Raw genomic sequence first — 23,657 nt, 5'->3', positions numbered from 1 at the left:
ACAAAAAAAAATTTGTATATATATTTTGTGTATCTGATATATATACAAAAATATTATATAAAATAATATACATCGGTAAGTACACAATACCGACATGTTTTTGGAAGTAGCCATGCTTCGTAACTACTAACTGTTTGCGTGCGTGCGTGAATATATCACTCAAGTGGCGTAATGCAAATAAATTTCGTTATTGATTATATTTTTTCTCGATTTCCTCAATTTTATTGATGTGAGTATGGTTTTTGTAATTGAAAGGTCAGAGAAGACCAAGATTGGGAGCATGGTAAGTGCAGCTTTGGTAAGCACTTTGGTTGGGCTTGGGGCAAGTAATATGGGGATTATTCCTTATGAAGCGTCAGCCTATTCAATTGTATTGCAATTTCTGCTACCATTAACTGTTCCATTGCTGTTGTTCAGAGCCGACCTGTGGCCTGTGGTTCGTTCAACTGGGCCGCTGCTCTTGGCCTTCTTGCTTGGATCAGGTCTGATCTCCTAATAATTATCCTCCTAGTTCAGTTGTAACTTTTTCCATTTTCTGTAAAGCCTAATTTGTTTAATCTCTATTTACTGAAAACTTATGATATCAATGTGAAAATGTGTTAGGTTTTTCTGACCATAGAAAAATAAACTAATAATTATTGGAAGTGTTTTTGAGCCATATGGCTGTATTGGCCGAGTGGAATAATTTCATTATTAGTGGTTGTATAAACCAACTTTGGAAAATACGAAGGCATTGCACAGAGTTATTTTGGTACATGGTTTCTAGATAGGTCTTTTTTTTTTTTTTGGTGGAATAGAGATAGCATAAATTAAGAAATAGTAACAGAAACAGTCCTGGGGTATAAAACCCCTACACCATCCTCAAGTTATTGTTGAGATAGACAAGAAGGAGCGGAATTAAAAACAACAAAACTATCTATGGCAAAGCTGCCTTGATTTGCTAAAATGTTCGCACACTTGTTGGCTTCCCGAAAGATATGCTCAACTGTCGAGATTCTTAGCTGCTGCATGAGATACCTGCAATCACAGAGGAGATTACTATAATGGTGCCGACTAGATGATTCGTGTAGTAGTAACTTGATCATTTCTTTTGCATCTGATTCAACATGAATTTCCAATAAGTGTAGTCTTGCCGCTAACATCAATCCATCTTGAAGAGCCCATAATTCAGCCTCTAAAGCCGAAGTTGTGCCTATATTCCTCATGAATCCTGCAACCAAGGAAGCACGGGTGCGGGTACGAGTACGGTACGGGTACGGGTGCGGGTACGCCGATACGGCAAAACTCAAAAAAAGTATGATACGGGTACGACTGCGGTACGCCGATATATATATATATATATTTTTATATAATTATGGTTAAAGGGTTCAACCTACAAATTAAAATTAAATATCAAAACTAAAAAGAGAATTACTCATTTTCCTATAATTTAAAATCATTAAGCGTTAAAAATAATATTTGTGAAATCTCTCACTTTGACATGTTACAAACTGTGAATTTGTGATCATAATTTATTTTTAAAATCTTTCTTTTTGCTCATCAATTTGCTATTTTTATAGGGTGAGACCAAATTCTCAATTGAGGTAGATTGTCAATTGCAATTTACATAATACATAAAATTGTATCATTCCCAACCACTACTAATCAACTAAAACCGTATCAATTTTTAATGTTTTGTGCATAAACTTTAAAAGTTTGTTATGATTAAAGATTTTATAAAGAAATTCTAGGAGGATTTGAAGCAAAAGTATAATGCATAGTCATACACAGAACTGCCCTTTATAAGCCTTGTTATTTTTTTTTTGTTCAAATTGCTTTTTAAAAACATCAAAATCATTTGTTGATATGCTTATACAATTCATACAAATAGACAGGATAATGGAGAAACATCAAAATTGCTAATCTGCAAGGGCACAAAAAAAAAAAAAAAAAATTGCCGCGGCGTACCCACGCCGTACCCATGCCGTACCCGAATGAACCAAACGTACCGGACCCTTTTTGCCATACCCAGTACGCGTACCCACGGCGTACCCACGCCGTACTCGAATGAACCAAACGTACCGGACCCCCTTTTGTCGTACCCGGTACGCGTACCGCCGTACCGGTACGCGTACCCGCACTCGGTAAGTACCCGGTACTTGTACGGCACTATTTTTGGAGTACCCGTGCTTCATAGCCTGCAACCCACCTGCCCAAACCATCACGAATAATGCCACCTCCTCCTACTCAGTTAGGGGATGTTTTTGAAGCTCCATCAATATTTAACTTGAACCGACCTTCTCAATGAGGCTTCCTGTAAAACCCAAGTTGTGTGTAGGATTATTTTATTGGATAGATTACTAATTAAATTAATTCATATGGGTCATTTATTAATATCAAAGAATTAGTTATGAGATGGAATTATATTTTCTATTACTTAGATGGGTAATTTTGTAACTTTGAGAAATTAGGTTAATAAGCCCACCTATTGTGGCTTTAAGTCTTGGGAAACAAACAAAATAGAGGTTGAGAATTGCTCCATAGGCGGCTAGGGTTTGAGAAGGTAAAAGAAAAATTAAAGAAAAGAAAACAAAACCAAACCAAAGTGAAGAAGGAGGATTCATAGAGTGGTAATTTTTCTTTATTCATCACTTAAGGTAAGATTTATTTTATTGTATTCTTATCTATGATTTTGGTGTTAATATATCAATAGATGATTTTATGGGCATATATGATTAAATAGATATATTGATGTAGTCTATGTTGGGGGTCTCGATTTTGCTCAATTTTAGAGTGTATTTTGCATCCCGTTTGGGTAGTTCATATTTTGAGATTGATATGTGATGGATTAAGTTTAATGGTGGTGTATTGGTGGGATACACGATTGACTACAAGCAATTACAAATTTTTACATGTATATAAATAAAAATAGAATAATATGGGTTGAGAATTTCTGAAGCCGTGATGGCTTTGTTTTGATGCTAAATCGTGGGAGTTCCTAATAGACTATTGGGATAATTTATTCTATTGTTGTTACAAGAAGAGATGGATGGGTGCACATAATAATTGTTTAAGCGGTGTAATATTTTATTAGGTTTGTGAGATTGAGGTGGATCTTGGTAATTTGAGATTAGCTTGGAAAATATTATTTTAGCTGTTTGAAGGTAAGTAACCCTCTATCATTGTTGGTTCATTTTTATTCCTACTGAATCGTTTAAAATTATAAATATTTATTTATAGCTTTCATGTTCTCTTAAAATAAAATATGGGTCAAGTATAAAACAACATTGAATATTATTATGAAAGTTATTTGAATATTTTGTGAAACTATTCTGAAAATTGTACCAAATGTTTATTCCGAAAATATCGAATATTTTATTTAAAAGTTGTGTATTGTTTGAATTTTGAACATCACTCCAGTCTGACTATGATTTGGACCCTAGCCAATGGGGGTTATTTATTGGCACAGAAACTAGTTTCTTTTGGGACTTTACCACCGGCCTATGTGTGGTTCTGGGCCTTGTCACGGGCTAAGTGACCGTAGTCATTAAGACTTGGGTTTTGTGAATCGATCATTGAACCATCTGAATATCGATCTATCAATTTTGGGTAACGAAATTTCATCGAGTTACCCCATTGACTTTTAATTAAAATGTATTGCTACACTGTTTATTTTCAGCTATGAAACCATCTTACAAATAATCGTGTCATTTATTGATTTGTATCAAAAATTATATTTATTGGTTATCGACTATTTATTTACTTCTTTTTGATATACTTGATCCAGCTGGCAATGATGGTTGGTTATTTACTAGGCTGTCTAGCTTACCCTTATTTTATTTTTTTCAGATTCTGAAGAGTAGAGCTACGCGGGATTTTTTTTACATGTGGGAGTGCCGAGAGTAGGACTATGATTTAAGTACTTTGATTATTTGTTTTGTTAATGGATTTTATTAGTGGACTTGGTGGATAATTTCATATGATAAGAATAATCAATTTTTTATGGATTTTAGTATTATGATAATTAAGGATTTAATTGGAGTATTTTACATTGTTAGTTATGTGTTGGACTCTTAGCCTTGTATGCTCACTTAAATGAGTGTGCGGCGTTGTCACGGAACTTGGGACGTGACAATTTAGAACACCTTGTCCCACATCGGAAGTTTGCATGGGTGATCTTGGGCATATATAGCACCACTACCTTGCTACTAAATAACTTGGACTTAAGCTTTTGGGTATTGTTGGTCAACCCACAAGTTATTTGGGCCAGCAAGTAGTGGGGCGTTACACTTCCAGCTGATTGAGACAGTATGTACAACTTTGGATGGCAGAGTTTTATCAGTGACATGCTGCCATTCAAGAGCTTGAGCCACCACCGTTGTTGCATTGAAAGGAGATGGGTTGGTTTGGAAACAAAAAGCATTACGGTGCAGCCAGATTTCCCAACACACAAAGGGGAAGATTATGGCCCAATTTACAAAGGATGAATGAACAATTTTGGCTTGACAGTTGAGTTTGATCCAAGAAGGAAGGTCAGAGGAGAGAGAAAGGAGTGCCGTTGGGAGAATACCGATATGAAACCAACATTGGGCTGCAAAAGGACAGTCCCTAAGGACGTGAATAGTGGTCTCGAGAAATTGTTTACACAAAGGGCAAAGGTCATCCTGAACAATGTGCCTATGGAAAAGTTGGGTTTTGGTGTTGAGTTTTTGATGAAGTGCACGCCAAAGGAAATGAAGGACTCTCGGGGAGGTCGGGACAGCCCAAAGCCAGGCCCAATTAGGAAGAGGCGGCGAAGCCTGAAAATCGCGGGTTAAAAAATAAAGGAGTTGCTTTTGAAATTCCCATCGGTGGAGTGTTTCCAAACTCTAATGTCCAAATCTGACTCAAACCAAGAGGGAGATAAGCTCTGAATGGACCCAACAATGCGAGGAGGAAGAACGAAAGAAAGGGCTGAAAAATCCCAGTGATTATTCACCCAACAGTCTCTGACAAGCAAAGAAGATTCGTTAGAATTTAACAGGCCCTCAATGCAATTCCTAATTGGTCCACACTTAGGCCAATCGTCTAACCAAAAGCAAGTGTTTAAACCACTTTTCACAAGCATTTTAGAGCCTTTCTCAAGGATATTAAGACCCTTCCTCATACTCTTCCAAACAGGTGATGCCCTATTTCGATCACCCCCCACATGACCGTATTTGGACTTAAGGGTTCTAGACCACAACGCGTTGTCATCATGAATCATACACCAATTCAACTTGGCCATAGAGACTTTGTTTATTAAGCTGGTTTGCCTAATACCTAACCCTCCAAGAGCTTTTGGTTTGGTGACCGTGTCCCAAGCAACCCCATGCACTGCCCTATGTTCCACCGAGGAACCCCATAAAAAATCACGATTGAGTTTATCAAGGGTATTGGCAACAGATTTGGGGATAAAATTACATTGCATTATGTATGCAGGAATGGCCGCATTAACTGACTTGATGAGCGTAGCTCGACCTGCAAAGGATAGCATTTTACTTTTCCATCCTGTGAGCTTACTTTGAACCTTGTCAACCACAAATTGGAAGGACTCTCTATCCGGCCGGGAGTGGTGGATCGGACAACCCAAATACTTACCAAGGTTATGAGTAGTAGGAATACCTAAGGTGTGAGAAAGGTGTTGTTGCAAGTCTTCATGTGCATTGGCCGAAAAGAAAACTTTGGACTTGTTAAAACTGATGTTTTGGCCAGATAAGGAACAAAAGTCTTGCAAAATGGACGAGATGATAAGACAATTGGGTTCCGAAGCTTCTCCAAGTAAGATGAGATCATCAGCAAAAAATAGATGTGATAAAAGGGGACTCGCCCTAGACACGGATAGGAGACCACTCGTGATTTTGGCAGGCTTCGGTGATACGAGCTGAGAGATATTCCAGGCAAAGGATAAAGAGATATGGAGAGATGGGATCACCTTGCCGTATGCCTCAAGATGGAAAAAATTCTTCAGTTTTCTCACCATTAAAAAGCACTGAAAGCGAACTCGAGGAAACACAGGACATAACAAGTTTTATCCAACTCGAAGGGAAATTGAAGGATCGCATGATGGTACGGATGAAACTCCACTCCAAACGGTCATAAGCTTTTTCCAAGTCAAGTTTAATCAGCATGCTGCCTTTCTTGCCTTTTTTCTCCTTAAAGCTATGAACAATTTCTTGCACGATGATAACATTATCGGTACCTCTTCTGGCTGGGATGAAGCTTGATTGAAGAGGACTGATAAGAGACTCTAACAGAGGTCGAATACGAGCTACAAGGAGCTTTGTGATGAGTTTATAAATGGTGTTACAAAGCCCTATGGGACGGAATTGGGTTATGGATTATGGACTAGGGACTTTAGGGATGAGGCAAATTAAGGTTTTATTGATCTCCGGATTGATATAGCCAGTCTCAAACGCACAAGAGATTACTTCACAGATCGAGGGGGCAAGTAAATGCCAAAACTTTTGAAGAAAGATGGGGTGGAGTCCATCAGGCCTGAGGGCCTTCTAGGGTTTGAACGTCCACAAAACTCGCCTAATCTCTTCTAGTGAAGGAGGGGCTGACAGGGAGGGATGAAGAGACGAGTCAATGGTGGGTAAGAAAGAGAAGGTGGGATTGTCACGATGGGACACACTAAGTGAACAGGTAAACAACCTTCTAAAGTGATCCATAACATTGGATTTGATGGTATCAATTTCATAAACCCAGGTATTATCCGGATTTTTAAGAGTGAAAATTTGATTATGTTTACGATGAGAGATGGTCGTTTGGTGGAAAAAATGAGTGTTTCTATCCCCATCTAAAATACGGTTCACTCGGCTTTTGAGACTCAAAAACTCTTCCTCCAGACTAAGAACGTGGTTATAGTCAGCAATAAGGGACTGTTCTAGTTGTAGAAGAAAAGGAGATGGTCCAGAATCAAGAGATTTTTGAACACCAAGGATCCTATTGGCAAGTTTCTTTTTGCGGAAGAAAATGTTACCAAAGACAGTTTTGTTCCAAATAGATACTTTGTCTACAAAAACCTTAGCCCCTTGAGTGAAACTGGCGTTGGACCAACTATTAGACACAACGGTAGAAAGAGATGGATCCGACAACCAGATGGTTTCAAATCGAAAGGGACGAGCAGTCCTAGGGGAGAGGATAGAGTAGGTATGCAAAAGGATGGGGCAATGACCCGAGTGGAGTTTGGGCAGGTGTAAAACTATATTAGCTGGGAAGAGTTGAGCCCAAGCACCATTTCAGAGACATTGATCCAGTCTTTCACTGATAAAGCTACCGACTTGTCTTCAGTTATTCCAAGTGAAGCGTGGGCCAGAAAACCCATGTCAATCAGCCCACAATGGTCCAAACAGTCCTTGAATAACATTGCTCTTCGATGGTTAATGGGCTGTCCTCCAAATTTCTCTGTACTAGTTAAAATCTCATTGAAATCTCCCATTAACAGCCAAGGCAAATTATGAGCATCAGCAAAAATTTTGAGGTTATCCCAAAGTATTTTTCTAGTATTGAAACAAGGGCTAACATAAATAGCTGAAAACAACCATGGCGTAGGTGAGGAGAGTACCTGGATACATGCATGGATCTCCTGCTGTGTGACCGAAATGACATCACAATGGATCTCTTGACCATTCCAAAGTAGCCAAATAACCCCAGCAAAACCAATAGGTTCCGAAATGTGAAAATTTGGGAGACCCAAACTCTTGCAAATAGTCATGCCCCTATCCCCACCAATGCGAGTTTGCGTAAGAACAACTAGTTGTGGGTGGTGCTCATCTAGTAAATTCCGAAAATGCCTGCGGAAATGGGGGTTGGCTGCCCCACGGCAGTTCCACAAAAGCACTTTTATTGGAGCTCTAAACAGTGGTAGTGAAGGGAGTGCAAACTCCTCCTTGTTCAGCACTCCCTCCGTTGGAGAGATCCATTCGGGCCCCAGAGCTACGGCTTCGTCTGAATGGAGGTATGGGTACAGCTGGATCGTGTGTTTGAATGCTCTGTTTCCTTGCATTGTGCAGAAATCTGCGGTAATGCGTAGTCGTTGGAGCTTCGGAGATTGTTCTACCACTATTGCTTGATTGAGATGCCCCCTGAGGGTGAACTCCCAGGGTATCGTATCCATTTGCATGAACTCCGAAATTGGTAGGGATAGGGCAGGGAGAAAAGTTTCCTCGATCAGCAGTTCGAGCATCGGTTGATAATTCGGAAGCAGGTTTGAGGAGGGAATGATCACTTGGTTTAACTGTATGATCTGGTGGAGGGAGTTCGTCGCATGGGTAAATGGAGTGGACAGGTAATTGACAACCACCGTCGATCGATGAGGCAGTGGGGATGGTAACGGTAGAAACAAAGATAGGTTCATCCACGTATTCATGATCTTGCTGTCGTACCAGCCCAAGATGTGAGTTGGGTCTTGTTGAATCATCTCGATCAGTCCATCGCCCATCCTGGAGTGACCGCTCGAAGTCTCCATGAACCAGCCTTGCTGGTTCTGTCCTACCACATTGTTCAGACGAAAAGGGAGAGCTGGGTCTGCCACTGGTATTTGGGGATGGCTGGAGTTGTTGCGAAAGTTGGTGTGGTGAAAACGGGGATTTTGGCGCGGCATGGTCAGGTGGAGAATGGGGGGAGGCTGGGATTCTGAAGCTTGGTTTTTTCTGAGGATGTTGTGGGGTTGAAGACTTTGTAAAAGCAGTGGCTATAGGAGGTAGGTTAATGGTACAACAAGATAGCGTAGACGGTGTAGAAGGAGCACCAGAGTCAAAGATATTGAATAATGCTTGGGACCCCCTTTTGGGGGTCACCCCCTCACCCCCTTTGCCACGTGGCGGGTGGTGATTGGAGGAGTAGGAAAAAAAAGAACAAGAAAAAGAAAAAGTAACCAATGAGAGAGAGAGGGGGTCAAAGGGGGTGGGGGGAAAAGGGGGGATGAATCATTGTTGAAAGATATTATTGGCAGATTGGAGAATTTCGGGAGATGGGTTCAACAAAGGATAGGGGCCTAAATTAGTGTTAGAAACACTAGGAGGGTGTAAAGAGGTGGCAGGGCTGTCACTGAGGCAAGCAAAAGGGTTACTAAGGGACACCGCAGGTACTGTGGGGTCATTATCAACAATTAAGGTGGCAGAGGAGGGGGTCAACGAAGTGAGAGGTTGTGGCTGACCATTAGGCGCCAAAATTTGAATTTCAGTCTTCTTCTTCCCCCAAACCTTCCGTGATTGAACGTTGGAGTGGCTTGTCGGTTCCGGCTTCTTACAGCTCTTGGAGCATTTCTGAACTAACATCCAAGGGCCAAAAGGCTCACCATCTGCTAGAGGATTATTTGGCTGGCTCTCTACTGGATTAATCTTATTTGAAGTAACATTGCACTCCCTCACTCAGTGACCAATCAGACCACAATGGAAGCAAACAGAGCTCAGACCTTCATAGACTACCCTGACTAAACTAGACCCCACTGTGATCTTAGCTATTAAAGGCTTGGCTAGGTCAACTTGGATACACAAACGCGCAAATCGACCCCTATCTCCATTGACTGTATGGATGTTCATTTTATGGAGCTTACCCAGAGTATTCCCAATTTTTTGGAGAATTGAATGATCATAGTATTCAATAGGAAGACTGTGAAGTCTAGCCCAAACTATGGTGGTAGATAAACTTGCCTTGGTTGGTTGAAAATCTGGCTCCCACCTTCGAACTGAGAGGAAATTGCTTCCCACGAACCAAGGACCATCAGAGAGGACTTTGTTAAGATCTGATGCTTCATTGAACCTAATGAGATAAAAGTGATTCCCAAGGTCAATACCATGGAAGGTACTAGTGGGTTTCCAGATACTTTTCAGTTCAGACATGAAGAAATTATATCCCAGATTCCGACCCACTAATTTAACAATCAGTGTGCTTCGCCAAGGATCTCTGATCCTATCAATCTCGTCTTTAGATAGAGAAATGATAGGTATTGTGCTCTCTGCATTTGAAACCTCTATTGCTGCTGCCTCAAGATCCAGCGATTCCAAGCCATCTTTGAGAAAGGGTGAGTAAGGGCGTCCTTAAAGGAGTGATGCTTAACTTCTTTAACGCCCACCGGATCTTTTAGCTTTCGGTGATGACGCTCCAGCAAGTCGGCCTCCTCCACTGAGCGTTCTGAGTCAGTGTCCTTGCCGCCTTGGTCTTGCTGGGGGCTTGCTACCGTGGAATGGGTCTTCGTCCCTACGATGTTGTCCGGTCGCCGCGCTGGAGCTCCGCCATGTTCCATCTCTCGTGCTATTTTCTCCTTTTAAAACTTTAATTGTGCACTTCACCTATAATTAGCACACTATTTGTGCTCATCGGAAGTGGTGGTCTGCTGGGTTCAAGAATGTACCAAAAGGAATTATATAATGACATTATTAGGTGGTTGGCAGATTCACTTGGAAGTCCAAACGACTTTTTATGGTATCCATGCTCATGTATTTATATGTACCGAGGTGATGAGTCTTGGATAGTGAGGCAGAAAGCAGTGTGTGCAGAGGGTAGCAACACCGTGCATTGTGTGTGTAGAGTTTACAAATGGTTACAAAGGGAAGTGACAAACAGTGTGGGGGGAGTGAGCTTGAGAGGAATAATATAATGGGGGTGTGTGAAAATACCATGGACTAGTATTTGTTCACCATTGCAATTTTTCTATTGTTAGTGGATTCCTTCTCACTCACTGTGGACTAGGGATGACCATGGGACGGGTTTGGAGGGGGTTTGTCATCCCCCGCCCCTGCGGATAAACCTCACCCCCGCCCCCGTCCCCATCCCCGCCCTAACCCCACTACAGGTGAAAATTTTCAACCCTATCTTCGCCCCTTGTAGATACCCGATACCTGTGGATACCCAACCACATTTCAAATAGCCAAAAAAATTGAGAATCATTTAAATCAACACACTAAATAATTTTTCTTATTTCTATATATATAAACAGTGCGATTTTTAGGATTATTATTTGTATTTAAATAGAACCACCGACTTTAAGTATTCATTTATTATATCTAATTATATTATATAATGACATAAATATTATTTATTTGTATATATATTTTTAATTATATTGGGCCCGGTTTGGATCGGGGGAGATAATCCTCGCCCCTGCCCCACCCCCGTTGCGGGTGACCAAAATATAATCCATCCCTGCTCCACATAAGTGTTGGGTTGGGTAAAATTCGTCCCTTTAGGGCAGGTATGGATGGGTCCCGCGGATTGGATTAAAATGGCCATCCCCTATCGTGGACATAGGCATTTTTGCCGAATCACGTAAATTTGTATTCGACCATTTTATTTTATTTTCTTCCATTGCTTGGGTGGGATTTATTCCCAATAAAATGGTGATGAATGATTGTCTTGCTTTTCATTATCAATGTGTGGGGGTGATTTCACACTGTAGAAACAAGTGGAGCTCCGCAACTGAGATGGACAATCCAGGAAGCGAAGGCTGCACAGGGGACAAATGGTGAGGGTTGCTCAACTGAGGTTTTGTTGGAAAAACCCTACAATGGTAAAGTCAGTGAATCGGAGAGAGGGTAGAGGGAAGGAATGTAAGGAGACAATATGCAGTGCCAAGAGAATGTAGAATGTCCCCCAAAGGAAGATTGAGGTTGCCTTATATAAATGATGTAGACTTGCTCTCCAAATCCTCTGCCTCTTTGTCCCCCTTGTTTTATCCTTGGTCGCTTCTTTATGGAGGAGGACAACGAATCTGTCTAATACTCAGGTGCATAGACCTGTCGTGTGTGCATCGTGTCCCCCTGTACCTCCCCATCCCCACAATCTGTATAGATAGTGGTGTAGGAATGGGGCAGTGTGTCCCTTATTTATGGTCTTATAGACCTGGGTCAAATGTGTCTCCTTTGTCTAGTCGGCCTCGAGGCATCGATTGGCCTTGGACCGACCATGTGCTCGGCCTTCTTCAGGACGGTCGTCGACCGCCCACTTTGGAGTGTCCGTTGGAGATTGAGGACTACATCGACGATATAATGATGAAGTCAGGCAAAGGGGACAAATCACATTGCAGCATGGCTGCGAAAGCCTTAATTCAATTTAAATGGTTATATGAAGCTGATTATGAGCACAAGGGAAGGGTAGTACTGCCTAAAAGCAAGGGGAGAGATGAATGATACTAAGGAGGAAGGGGCACCCAGAAGAATCAAATGAAAAATAGAGTCCCAGAACATTTTAAAAGAAACTAGGCGAAGAAACAAGGAAGTTATGTCTAACTCCGGCTCATACCAAAAAGGGCCCAAGCTTGTGAAACAAAGGACTAGACGAATGAACCTGAATTCTATTGCTGAACTTGTATGTTAAAAAGGAGAAAAGGAGGTTCAACAAATGCTTAACTCTGGTAAAGAAGGAGACCTTGGACTGACTGTATGCTCGGTCCATGTAACGCCCCGAAATAATAATAATAACCCATTTCAAAACATTCCTTACAATTGATCAATAACATCATATTTAATTTTCCATTCATAATCCTTGATCATACAAAAGATGACATATGCGTGTATACATTCATAAATTCTAGATCCTGAATGTCTAGCATATGACGTGTACATGAATTGAAATAAAAGGAGAATTAAGTAATTTTATACCCTGATGGCTACATATTTCCAAGTCAATGCTTGGATACAACAAAATGAGTTTAATTCAATACAATTAAAGCCCAAGGCTTGCAAAAATAATTACATCGAATGAACAAAATGAAGCCCTTGGCTCCAAGTCCTCCCAAGCTAAGTTACGTTGTTGGTGGAGGCATATTATTAGCAGCTGAAAGTTATTTTTCACATATGGTGAATTAAAGCCTAGTAGAGATACTTTAGCACAATATATGAATCTTAACGAAATCATAAGGTGGATGCATATGCTTGACAATTGTCAAACGTTTTATATTTCCATTTCAAAACAATACAATGTCAGATTATATATCAATTCATGAAAATAATCTTTTATATCAGAAAACAGGGTAGTGAATACGAAACACTGGAAACCTCTAGGTACGTGTTTGTTAGTAGGCTGTACAAGCACTACAAAAGCCATTTTAATAATATTAACTGGAAGGATCGGCACCTAACCACGTGGGTTTCTGGACTTTCACCAAGGACACACAGGCCAACATAATAACCGCAACCACACCTCCTAACCAGATTCACTAAAGTATTCACCCATTTTTCTCAAAACAATACATTTTCAATGTTTAAGTATAAAACAATGCCCAATGCAACATGTATGAGTAATTAGTTTCAATTCACCTAATTTCCATGCAATTTTTACAATATTCAAAGCTATCCTCCATCAATAGCCTAAAACAGATATTTCTATTCAATAGATAATTTCCAACAAAAGCTATAATCTCATCATTTTCAAAATGGAAGTGATATTACATATCCAACACCACCATCATCGTCAACATACACATTCGTTCCATTCTTTCAAAACCCAATTTCATGTCCCTTTTCTTCCACAAACTAAATATCCATGATTTTAGAACAAAAAACCCCTTTACTTTCAAAAATCAAGTTTAAGTAAAGAAATCTACCATTTTAACATATCTCAATCATAAACACATCCCCACAACCTTTCTCAAGAACTCATTTGAAATCCCCTCTTTTACATATCAAAATCAAACCCTAGGTTTAACCTAAAATCCCTAAATCACTAGATTCTTTCAATGGACAATAACTAAGGTAAAAATCATACCAAAGGTTGAAGAAGTCCCTACCTCAAGATTTAGAAGATGGAGAAAGCAAGGTCGAAGTTTGGCGGAGTCAAAACGAGATTCTCTATGATTAGAACGAAGCTTTAGATGAGCTCTACGTTTTTCTCCAAAGAGCTATGGTGGAGAAATCAATGGGTGAGGGTGTATTTGAGGTTTGAAGCAAGAACTATAGAGAGAGAGAGTGAAGAACTAGGGTTTTGAAATGTTTTAGAGAGAGAGCAAATGAAAAATGATTCAAAAATCCCTTTTCCTGAACTGATATACACGCAGACCGCTCGAGCTACCAAAATACCACTCGAGCGTCAAACACAATAAGTGACACTGCTCGAGCGACCAAAAACACAACTCAAGCGTACAATGACCCTCTCCTAGAAGCTTAGACCTGTAAAAGATTGCTCGAACACAAGAAATACTGCTCGAACAAAGATACTTTACTTCCAGAAGTTTTGCAGATTGTAAAAGACCACACGAGCGAACAAGAAGGAAACTAGATAGCAACTCTTTGAAAAACTAACCCCCAACCTGTTCCAAACACAACAATAACTCCTAAACAACCAAACTCAACTATCAACAAGATGAAAATGAAATGAACAATAGGTAAGGATATGCATTCCTGGATTCAAAAGTAAAAAATGGGTTGGGTCTAAATTGGAATCGTTATAGTCCACTTAGAGGTGGACGCTTGGCCTTGGGCTGACCCCATTCTCAACCCACTTCAGAGTGACAACTTCAGAGTTGGCCATCGGTCTAAGCCCAATAGAGTAGCTTGGCCCGACTTAGACCTTGCCTTAGCTAGTTTGGCCCTCTTCAATCATTTATGAAGTTAGAATGCGGTTATGTGTTTCTTATTCATGCATATGGGGAAAAAAATGTTGTTCATGGTGTTTTGATTGGAGAAGAAGAAAAGAATTGAATGGCTTAATCCTAATTCATTACTAGCCTCGTAAATATATATATATATATATGCTGAATTGAAGAGATTACAATTTAGTAAAGTAGATTAAAATAAAATCAAATTGAAGGAAAATAGCCTAATATCACATAATACATAATTAATGGAATCCTAATTTATTTGCATATTCCAACAGGATCATGCATCATCACACTACAAATTTTTGTATCAAACTTGAATTCTATGATTGTTACTGAGACAAGATTAAAAAATAAGAGAAATTGATTATTTTGTTTTGATGTTGGCCTCGGGAAGCCAAAATTCTCCTCTCATTTTATCCTAAGATAGTAGTTTTCACAGTTGAGAATGTGTCCTTTTCTAGAGCTTAAAGTTTACAGATTAGTAAATTCTAATAGCTACGACAACAGCTTGCTTGCCAAGATCCAATGGAGCATGACATCATATGCCTTACCCATTTAAAGGGGAGGAACTTTTTGTTCAGGAAAATAATCTTGTATATGAAGAGGTGCTTGAATTATATAGAAACAAGCAGGGTTTGAAGTAAAAATTTGTAGAAGGTCCTCAAGAGGATGACTAGTGTCGTGCCTGGTCTGTAGGAAAACTGCGATCGTTGGAATATTGTCGGAGAAGCAATATTATGTATCTTACATAAATTGAGATATATTTTTTTTTAGAACATTGTCTGTAGTTCTGATTCAAGGGTGTGTTTAATGCATGGATCTTATTGGTGGAGTAGAAAGTCAATGACTAATTTAGCTTTGGATCTTGTGATGGTTCCAAAACCCGTGGCATGTCATATCAAATTGAAAACTGTTGCAGGCTGTTGGGTTGAGTTCTTTATTCTGCATTGTAACTAGCACAGAGTTGCTGGTCTACTTCTTGGACTGTTGAATAGCCTTTGGCCTGAGAAACTACCCTTTTTACTGTCCTTTCATTGTTTTCATGTTTGCCTCGCTTGTATCTAGTTGTTGGCAATACTCTGTGAAAAACCCACTAGCTTTTTTGTACTTGGACAGTTCTTTCATAGTGTAGATCATGTGATTTGAAACATAATTCATTTCTGCTCTAAAAAAGTAAAACTAAATTTGCTGATCTCAGAATTTAATTCTTTTTCTTCATTTCATTTTATTTTATTTATTAATTATAAGAAACCTTGTATCTACTTTTTGCATAGCAGTGGCAAAAACATGATCCTAGTCTTGATAAGGAGTTAGGTTTGAGGCAGAAAAGTGCAATTGACAGGATATGTTAGAAAGTAGTGTTGTAATCTGACATGCTTAGTTCATATCAGACATGCTTCTGGGAAATGAAGAAACTTGTGCATTTAAAATGCTTATATTATGTATCATCTTCACATATTTATTTGAATCAAAACTGGTCTTACACTTGGAAGTACCTTATCACATTCAAACAAATCATTTGATCATTGTTAACTATACGGTTCTCTCCATTTTATTTCACCACACTGGATAAATGCATAATCATTGCTGTTTTATATAGATGGTGACCCGTATTCAGTTACCATGTCCTTAAAAAATTTTCATCTGATACACATCTAATTCTTATTGCTATTTAGTTCGTCAATGGTTTATTTGAAGAATTTGCTTTTGACAACTGAAGGTTATAATTTATTTCAATGATTTATCAGTACATAATGCTGCTTATATTTCCTGCTTTCCTGTTACTGGCCACATCTGCCAAAAATGGAATTGGTATTGTTTTGGCCCTGGGATCTCTTTAGGCACATGACCTTACTCACTAGATATATAATTCTGATTCATAACAAATTCAAGCATTTTTTTAAGCCACCTTGATTGCATGTGGTGCAAATTATGCCATCAACCATACTTGAATAATCTTGGTTGCTACTTATATGATTTTTATACATGTGACAAGATGGTCGAACTCCAAGAATGAAATTATGTTTTCTTTATTTGTACACATAATTATGATTGAGCATAACACATTTATCTTTCATGTGACAGTTGCAACCATAGTTGGAACTGCAGTGGCTTTCCTGTTGGTGCCCATGAGATCACTTGGTCAAGATAATTGGAAAATAGCTTCTGCACTAATGGGTAGTTATATTGGTGGAGGTAATTTCTTGTAAATGTTGTGTTTTATTGTCTTGGCCTAAGTTCTGTAACAAATGCAAGGAATTGACGTGGATGCATCTACTGACATTGCACGTCAGCAATATAAATATTATACTACTGTAGTATCCATGATGCTGTTGATATCTTTTTTGTTTTTTTAGATGGTAATGCTGTTGATATCTTTTGGCTATTCGCTAATGGATTATCCTATTGAGTAGCTCCTTTATAAGGTATGTCCTATTTTAAAATGGGTAACGTGGATTACATTGCCAGTTTGGATGCTTAGTATGTGGATTACCACTAAGTTGCTATGGATATTCAATGGGAAAGGAAGGTGTGGACAGTGCAACATTATGGGATTTTCTGGAATTAAACTTTAAAGAGCCTTGAGCTTTCTATCATTATTTGGTTTTTGGTTGGAATTTTTGTTGCCAATAGCTGTCTTAGTCATGCCTAAAATGAAAGTACCAAATTATATTAGTTTTCTGTAGTCTATTCCATAGTGGGCCAATATGGGAAACTGACACAGCGTAGAATGTGAACAACAACAAAATCGTGCAGCAAAGAAAGCTTGCCTCTTCTACAATCTGTTAAATCCGAAGATTACCAGAATTATAGGAAAAATAAGAGAATTCTCTCAACAAAGTGTATATATTATAAAAACGTTTTTTTTTTCCCTTTAGGCTTACAATTCATATTTATAATACAATGAAGTCCTAATGGAACTAGGAAATACATGGAAAACGACAATACTTGATAATCAAGCCTAAATCAAAGAAATTACAAAAAATGGAAAGATTTGAGTTAAGCTCAAATCGGGAAACTATAATAAAATTCTGAAAAAAAAAAAAAAAAACTAGTCTCAATTGGATTCGTCTAGAGTGAATTATAGACAAATCAATTATTTTCAAAAATGGGAAAATTGTGAATTGAAGGTCTAACATTGGAATTTTACTGAAATCCATTGTAGGCCATGGCAAGGCGATGGGTATTGACTGCCACATCATTTTCCATGTCTTGATTGAATTCCATGCCATTCCGAGCACATGCCATCTTGCTTCTACTAGTACTTTTTGCCTTTGCCTTGTTTGTTCATGAGTTCTAATAACTCTATGGCCAAACACTCTACATCAGAAACGAAAGCGGAAACAATATGAAAAATGGAAGCGTGAAGCGTGGTCCAAAAATAATATGGGAAATGTAAAATGTTAGACGATATAAATTAAATAGGATATTTGTAAGAAAATTTATTAATAACCTTAAAAATAGTATTAGTATTAGAATGCTTTCATAATCACAATATCTATAGAAACTCATTAGAACAATTATATGTAGCTCTTGAAAAGAATATTTGAGAGCATGTAAAAATAACAAAAATTACAAGAAACACATTTTTAGGGAGTTTCCTTAACATTTTGCAAGAGTTTCTGACAAGTTTCTTTAAATCATTCTACAATTTCTTAGACATCTCGAAAATTTTCATTGAACTTTCTCCTAAAATCTCATGAGTTCCTTTGTTTAACAAATATGTTTGGCTAAGAAGTAGTGACACTGCAAGATAGGTGCCGTGTTTGTATCCGATGACATGGCAGGGACGTGCGTGCATGTGTCCAACACACTAAGTGGTGTGTTTTTAATAATTATTTTGCTTGTAAGACATGTTGGAGACACTTCATGGACACACTTTAGGACACATTTGTAGGTTGTTGTATTTTTTATTTTTTTAAGAAAGCTAATTTGAGGTCAAAGAAAAATATATAAAAATAAAGAGGGAAAAATTAGAAAAAAGAAAATAAAAATACACCCACATATACATTGATATTGTCATATCTATGTATCCTAAATTTATATTCATGTACATAGTAAATAAAAATATGTAAAAAAATATTTTTTTTGTATTCCCCCTATGTCCATGTCCTAATTTTTGTAAAAATCACTGTGTCCTGTGTCTGCGTTTGTGTCCACACTGCTTAGATGTTGAATGAGAGGAGGGGGGGGGGGGTTGATTTTTTTTGGGTGGATAGGGGGATGATTCTTACTCGAGCTAAAAAAAAACTTTTGGTCTGTGCAATTCTAAACTTTTTCTCATGCCTTTGCTGATGAGAGAAAGGTTCCAACATGAACTTCAGATTGATTTGGCTTGGCCAAGCTCCAATGTTTGGAGTGAAGATCATGGTGTTAAATACAAAACTATAGCATTTTTTTTTTCTTTTGAGGAAGTCATGGGGTTGTATATGCGTGGATTATTCACAGAATTCATGTTAATTATGTACGGTAACATCATGGAATTAGCCAATAACTAATGTTTCTATCTTTGAGGCATTCTTGCAAATCACATTTTTGCTGCACTGGGTGTGTGTGTTAGTCTTTCCTTTTGATACAATATCTGGGACAGATGTCTTTAGTATGGATTCTTTAACTTCCTAGAAGTATGATACGTTGCATGTGTTAGTGCCTCTTTTCTATATCTTGTCTTGGTACTCCTTCAATACCATTGGGTATTTTCTCTCAAAATGTGTAAGTTTTCTCATTTCCAGCAGCTGACCCAGTTTTTGCTTCTGATTTATTGTAGCCGTCAATTACATCGCAATTTCAGAGGCTCTTGGTCTCTCTCCATCAGTTTTGGCTGCAGGTGTAGCTGCTGATAATGTTATTTGTGCTCTATACTTTGTGTTGTTGTTTGCATTAGCCTCAAAAATACCTTCTGAGGCTCCAGCATCAACTGATGGTAAGTAGTACTTAAGCTCGATAAAAATGTGTGCCAGTAAGATGAAATCTAATGGCTCTGTTCCTCCCTTGTTCTTTGGATGACTTGTACCTATTTGAGAACCGATCAAGCACTTTTCACCTTGAAATAAAATAATTCAATGATTATAAATTCTTTGCTGTCAGGTGCACTATGATTATTTGGAGAGCTTTGTAGTGTTGATATCTAAATAAGAACCCATGGTTTCGTCTATTTTATTTTCTTGTAAATGTGGAAGTCATTTCATTTCCTCTATAGAAATTGTGTACATCACTGCTTATAGTTGTTAGATCAATAATGTTAACAGATGAACAATACATTTAAATATGCATAGTTTATCATCGTTGATATTTGACCTTTCTCAGACCTGAATTACAGATGCTGCTACAGATATGGAGTCTGATTCTGGAAACAAGTTCCCTGTGCTACAAACTGCTGCAGTGCTTGCAGTGTCCTTTTCTATCTGCAAAACTGCCTCTTGGCTCACCAAATTATCCGGAATTAAAGGAGGTGATCTTCCGGGAATAACAGCAATTGTTGTCATTTTAGCAACTGTACTTCCAACACATTTTGGCTATCTTGCTCCTGCTGGTGATGCTATTGCTGTAGTCTTGATGCAGGTAATTGTGATGGATGTAGTTTAGTTGATTTGCATCACCTTGAAGAAATGACATTTGCTTTTAAATTTAGTTTTTACCTCAATATATCCAGTTTATAGGGGTATTAAAATTTCAAGTTCTAGAAGTATTTATAATATCAACTTCTTCAATTATCCATTGAGATTATCATATTTAACATTGATATTGTAGTATATATTAGTGATCTATCAGTACAACTAGTGACAGAGGACTAGAAGCATAGCCGCCCCCCCCCCCCCCCCCCCCCCCCCCAAAAAAAAAAAAAAAAATCAAATGGACAACAAACCAAATGTTTTTTTTGTTAAAAACACATTCACCGCAGTGACTTTTGCCACAACCATGCACAATTATTTTGGAATTCAATTGAGGCATTTAGTTATGTCTTTGAATTTCAATTAAATGCTTTAGATTGAATCTTGTGTTAGTACTGCATCTTTTTTCTTTTCCTTTTTTTTTTTTTGGTCAAATTATCTTGGGGGACTTGGAATTTGCTACTTGTCTAACTCTTAGGGCTGTTTGTTGCAACTTCAATAAGCTGATTATAGCTTATTTTAATTTAGGAGTTTGTACTAGACTGTTTGGTGAAATTTTTGCTTATAGCTTCTGAGGTGGATATAACTTAAATAAGCTAAAAAAACTGATTATTTAGAAGTTAGGGGAGGGGTGTTTTTAGCTTTTGTTTTTGAGTTATCAGCTTTTAACTTAAAAAAACTCTACCAAACAAGGCCTTAATGTAGTTTTATGCTCTGGCCTGTGTGCTCTACATAAGACCTGAATCGTTGTATGGGATGAATTTCCACTAACAATTTTAAATATCAGTTGATTCATTTTCAATAGAGATTAACAAGATATTTTACACCAGCATTCACAGGATGCATTTTGAGGGATATCACCATGGTAATGGCATTCCTGATGAGATATTGTTGACTACTATATTTATAAAGGAATTGAATTTTTAACACAGTTCAAAGATTTTCTTGAATAATCAACAATGTCAACAGATGGCTTGACAACATATTGGCAGAACATCAAGAATTTTTACATCTATGTAAACATGTTATCTGTCATTAAAAATTAGTTTTAATTTTTGAATTTCTATAAGAATGATAAAAAGATATTCTATTTTAGCTATCTATTTTATATACTGACTGGTGAACACCTTTGGCATTATTTCTTACATCTTCATGCATTTTATATACAGTATGTTGCCACCAATTCTTGTTTTTTTATTTATTTATTTATTTATTTATTTATTTTGGGGGGGGGGGGTTGTGTGTGTGTTGTTTGAATTAGTCATAAAATAAGAACAAAAAATTTAAATGTTTACAAGGGGCATGCCCCATGCCCTAAATTAAACAAAGATGCCTCTCCACAGACAGGGGAGGCAAACAAAACAGAAGAAAAGAACAACAGATAGCCTGATTAAACTATCACGGGATAACAAACATATATATGGAGAAAACCAAAGTTAGGTAGGTTCTAGGCGGTACAAAAGTTGTTCAGGGGCCCCATTCCTTTTGCGAATGGGGGCCATGAACAATCCAAAAGCCTAGAACCCCTGTAGATCTGGTAGCACAAATTGACCCCTTGCACAGCCCAAAAGGGTAGGCATGAATGAAGGCAAGGTACCATAGTATACCAGCATAACAAAACTATAACCTCCAATTATGTTACAGTCTCTTCAACAAATTTTGAAGTTTCCTTTCTAGTTTTAACATTTTTATTAAAAATTTCACATCCTTGTCATGCATTTATGACTCTGCCTGCCCAAGAGCATTGCCACAGTTCTGAGGGTTTTCTCATCATAAGCCAATAGAACTTTCCTTCTTGTAGATCTATAGATTTAATTTAACCTTTCCGTCTTGGTTGATTCATTATCTTTATTTTCTAATTTGGCTGTTTTGACCAGCAATTTGCAAGTTTTTCATTGTTCACTGTCGCAACAGGTATTCCTTGCTGTAGTGGGAGCCAGTGGGAGCATAGGGAATGTCATCACTATAGCACCTAATATTTTCATGTTTGCTTTTGTTCAAGTGACTGTCCATCTTGCTGTAATCCTGGGATTGGGAAAGCTATTCCGCTTCGACCTAAAGCTCTTACTTTTGGCTTCAAATGCTAACATTGGAGGGCCTACAACAGCATGCGGAATGGCAACAGCCAAGGGATGGGGCACTTTGGTTGTTCCTGGAATCCTAGCTGGCATATTTGGAATTTCAATTGCAACCTTCTTTGGCATCGGTTTTGGGATGTTGGTTCTTAGACAACTCGAATAAACTCTGAAGTTCTGTATAACATAGTCAAATCTGTAATTTCAATTGTTTTGCAGTTAAAGCTGCAAGATATTGAGATAATTTCAACTTGCATATGTAACCACTTTGATCTGTTTAAGTAGAGGTTGATATGCATTTCAGTAGCATATATTGAACCCACTATATAGAAGGAAAAATTAGTTGGTGATGGGAAAATTATTGTATGTATGCTCCTGGTGCAGAGGGCTCATGCGATCATGTTGCTCTTGGCGCCGTTAGAGCATCCCCATAGAGCACAAAATAAATTGTCATATGTTGATGACTGTATAGAGAACTAGAAAAATTCCAGTTAGTAGAAACTGTAACTATCAACACTCTTTCATGCCTTGAGAGTTTCTTCTTTAGGTAATAACTAACAAGTTTGGCAGCCTTGTTTCAAATATTTGGAATAATAAAACTAAATCATCATGGGCTTATAAAAAAGTGATTCATCATCACAGCAGTCAATTGGTTTCTTAAACTGTGTTTTTCAATCCGTATGGCCTTAGCTGCATCTGATGTTTTTGAAGTGTGAGCCTTATTCAAAATCACTTTCGCACAAAAAAAAAGTTATGTAGGTGAAAGGGTCCCCTTGCCATGTGAAAAAACTTTTTCTCACCAAGGGTTGGGATCATGGCCCTTGAAAGGACAAAATGACTAACAAACATTAGAGTTGTATAATGACTCTTCCTGATTATAAGATGCAACATTTGAATGAAAATATTTTGACTTTCTGTAATGGGAAATTGTGTTTCAGTATGAAGAATTTAAAGTAATTGCAATAATATGGAGGTATAATTGAGTCTATTCTAATGTAAATAAAGATTGTGGTCTTTCTTGCTTGCATGAGAACACGTATTTTACTTACACCTTCATGTTTTTATAATCAGTTTAAATTTTTTCTACTGAAATACAATTTCTCTTTCTATAAATATCTTAAAGAGCTACGAACTTAAAAAATGTATTCTACGAATTGCTAAAAAAACGATGTGCATAATGTAGATTCAAATTTAATGTAGTGAGCCATATCAAATGAATCTGATACACATTTTATTTTGTGGACATCTTTTTAGTCTTTTCCTCCCCAAATGAATTGCATTTATGATAAATATCAAAATCACTATATTTTAAGTGAACTTTTATATGGAAAGGGGAGTTGGCCGAGTGGTCTTATGTAACTATCTCTTAGGATTATGAGAAGGTTAGAGGTTTAAGGCTAGAGTCGATGGAATGACTGCGACTATTTCGTT

General features: G+C 37.9%; 1 protein-coding gene across 3 annotated transcripts; it reads left to right on the top strand.

The window, feature by feature from the left end:
- Positions 1-137: 137 nt before the first annotated feature.
- Positions 138-22,535, top strand: LOC114318578 (uncharacterized). Of its 3 annotated transcripts, none has more exons than XM_082882382.1 (5): positions 138-482; positions 16,625-16,735; positions 19,308-19,463; positions 19,860-20,101; positions 22,154-22,535. In XM_082882382.1, exons 1-5 carry the CDS (start codon positions 236-238, stop codon positions 22,154-22,156), a joined length of 759 nt encoding a protein of 252 aa, XP_082738508.1. In that variant the 5' UTR covers positions 138-235; the 3' UTR covers positions 22,157-22,535. The 3 variants fall into 3 exon arrangements, with proteins under 3 accessions (XP_082738508.1, XP_082738504.1, XP_082738506.1); XM_082882378.1 differs by having other exon boundaries at positions 139-482; positions 22,066-22,535; XM_082882380.1 differs by lacking the exon at positions 16,625-16,735 and having other exon boundaries at positions 140-482; positions 22,066-22,535.
- The last annotated feature ends 1,122 nt before the right edge of the window (positions 22,536-23,657 follow it).

Source organism: Camellia sinensis, chromosome 1 (genome assembly GCF_055761805.1).
Source record: "Camellia sinensis isolate YWXY chromosome 1, ASM5576180v1, whole genome shotgun sequence".
Classification (NCBI taxonomy): domain Eukaryota; kingdom Viridiplantae; phylum Streptophyta; class Magnoliopsida; order Ericales; family Theaceae; genus Camellia; species Camellia sinensis.
The sequence above is the reverse complement of the archived record's forward strand: the minus strand, read 5'-3'. Positions and strand labels throughout refer to the sequence as shown.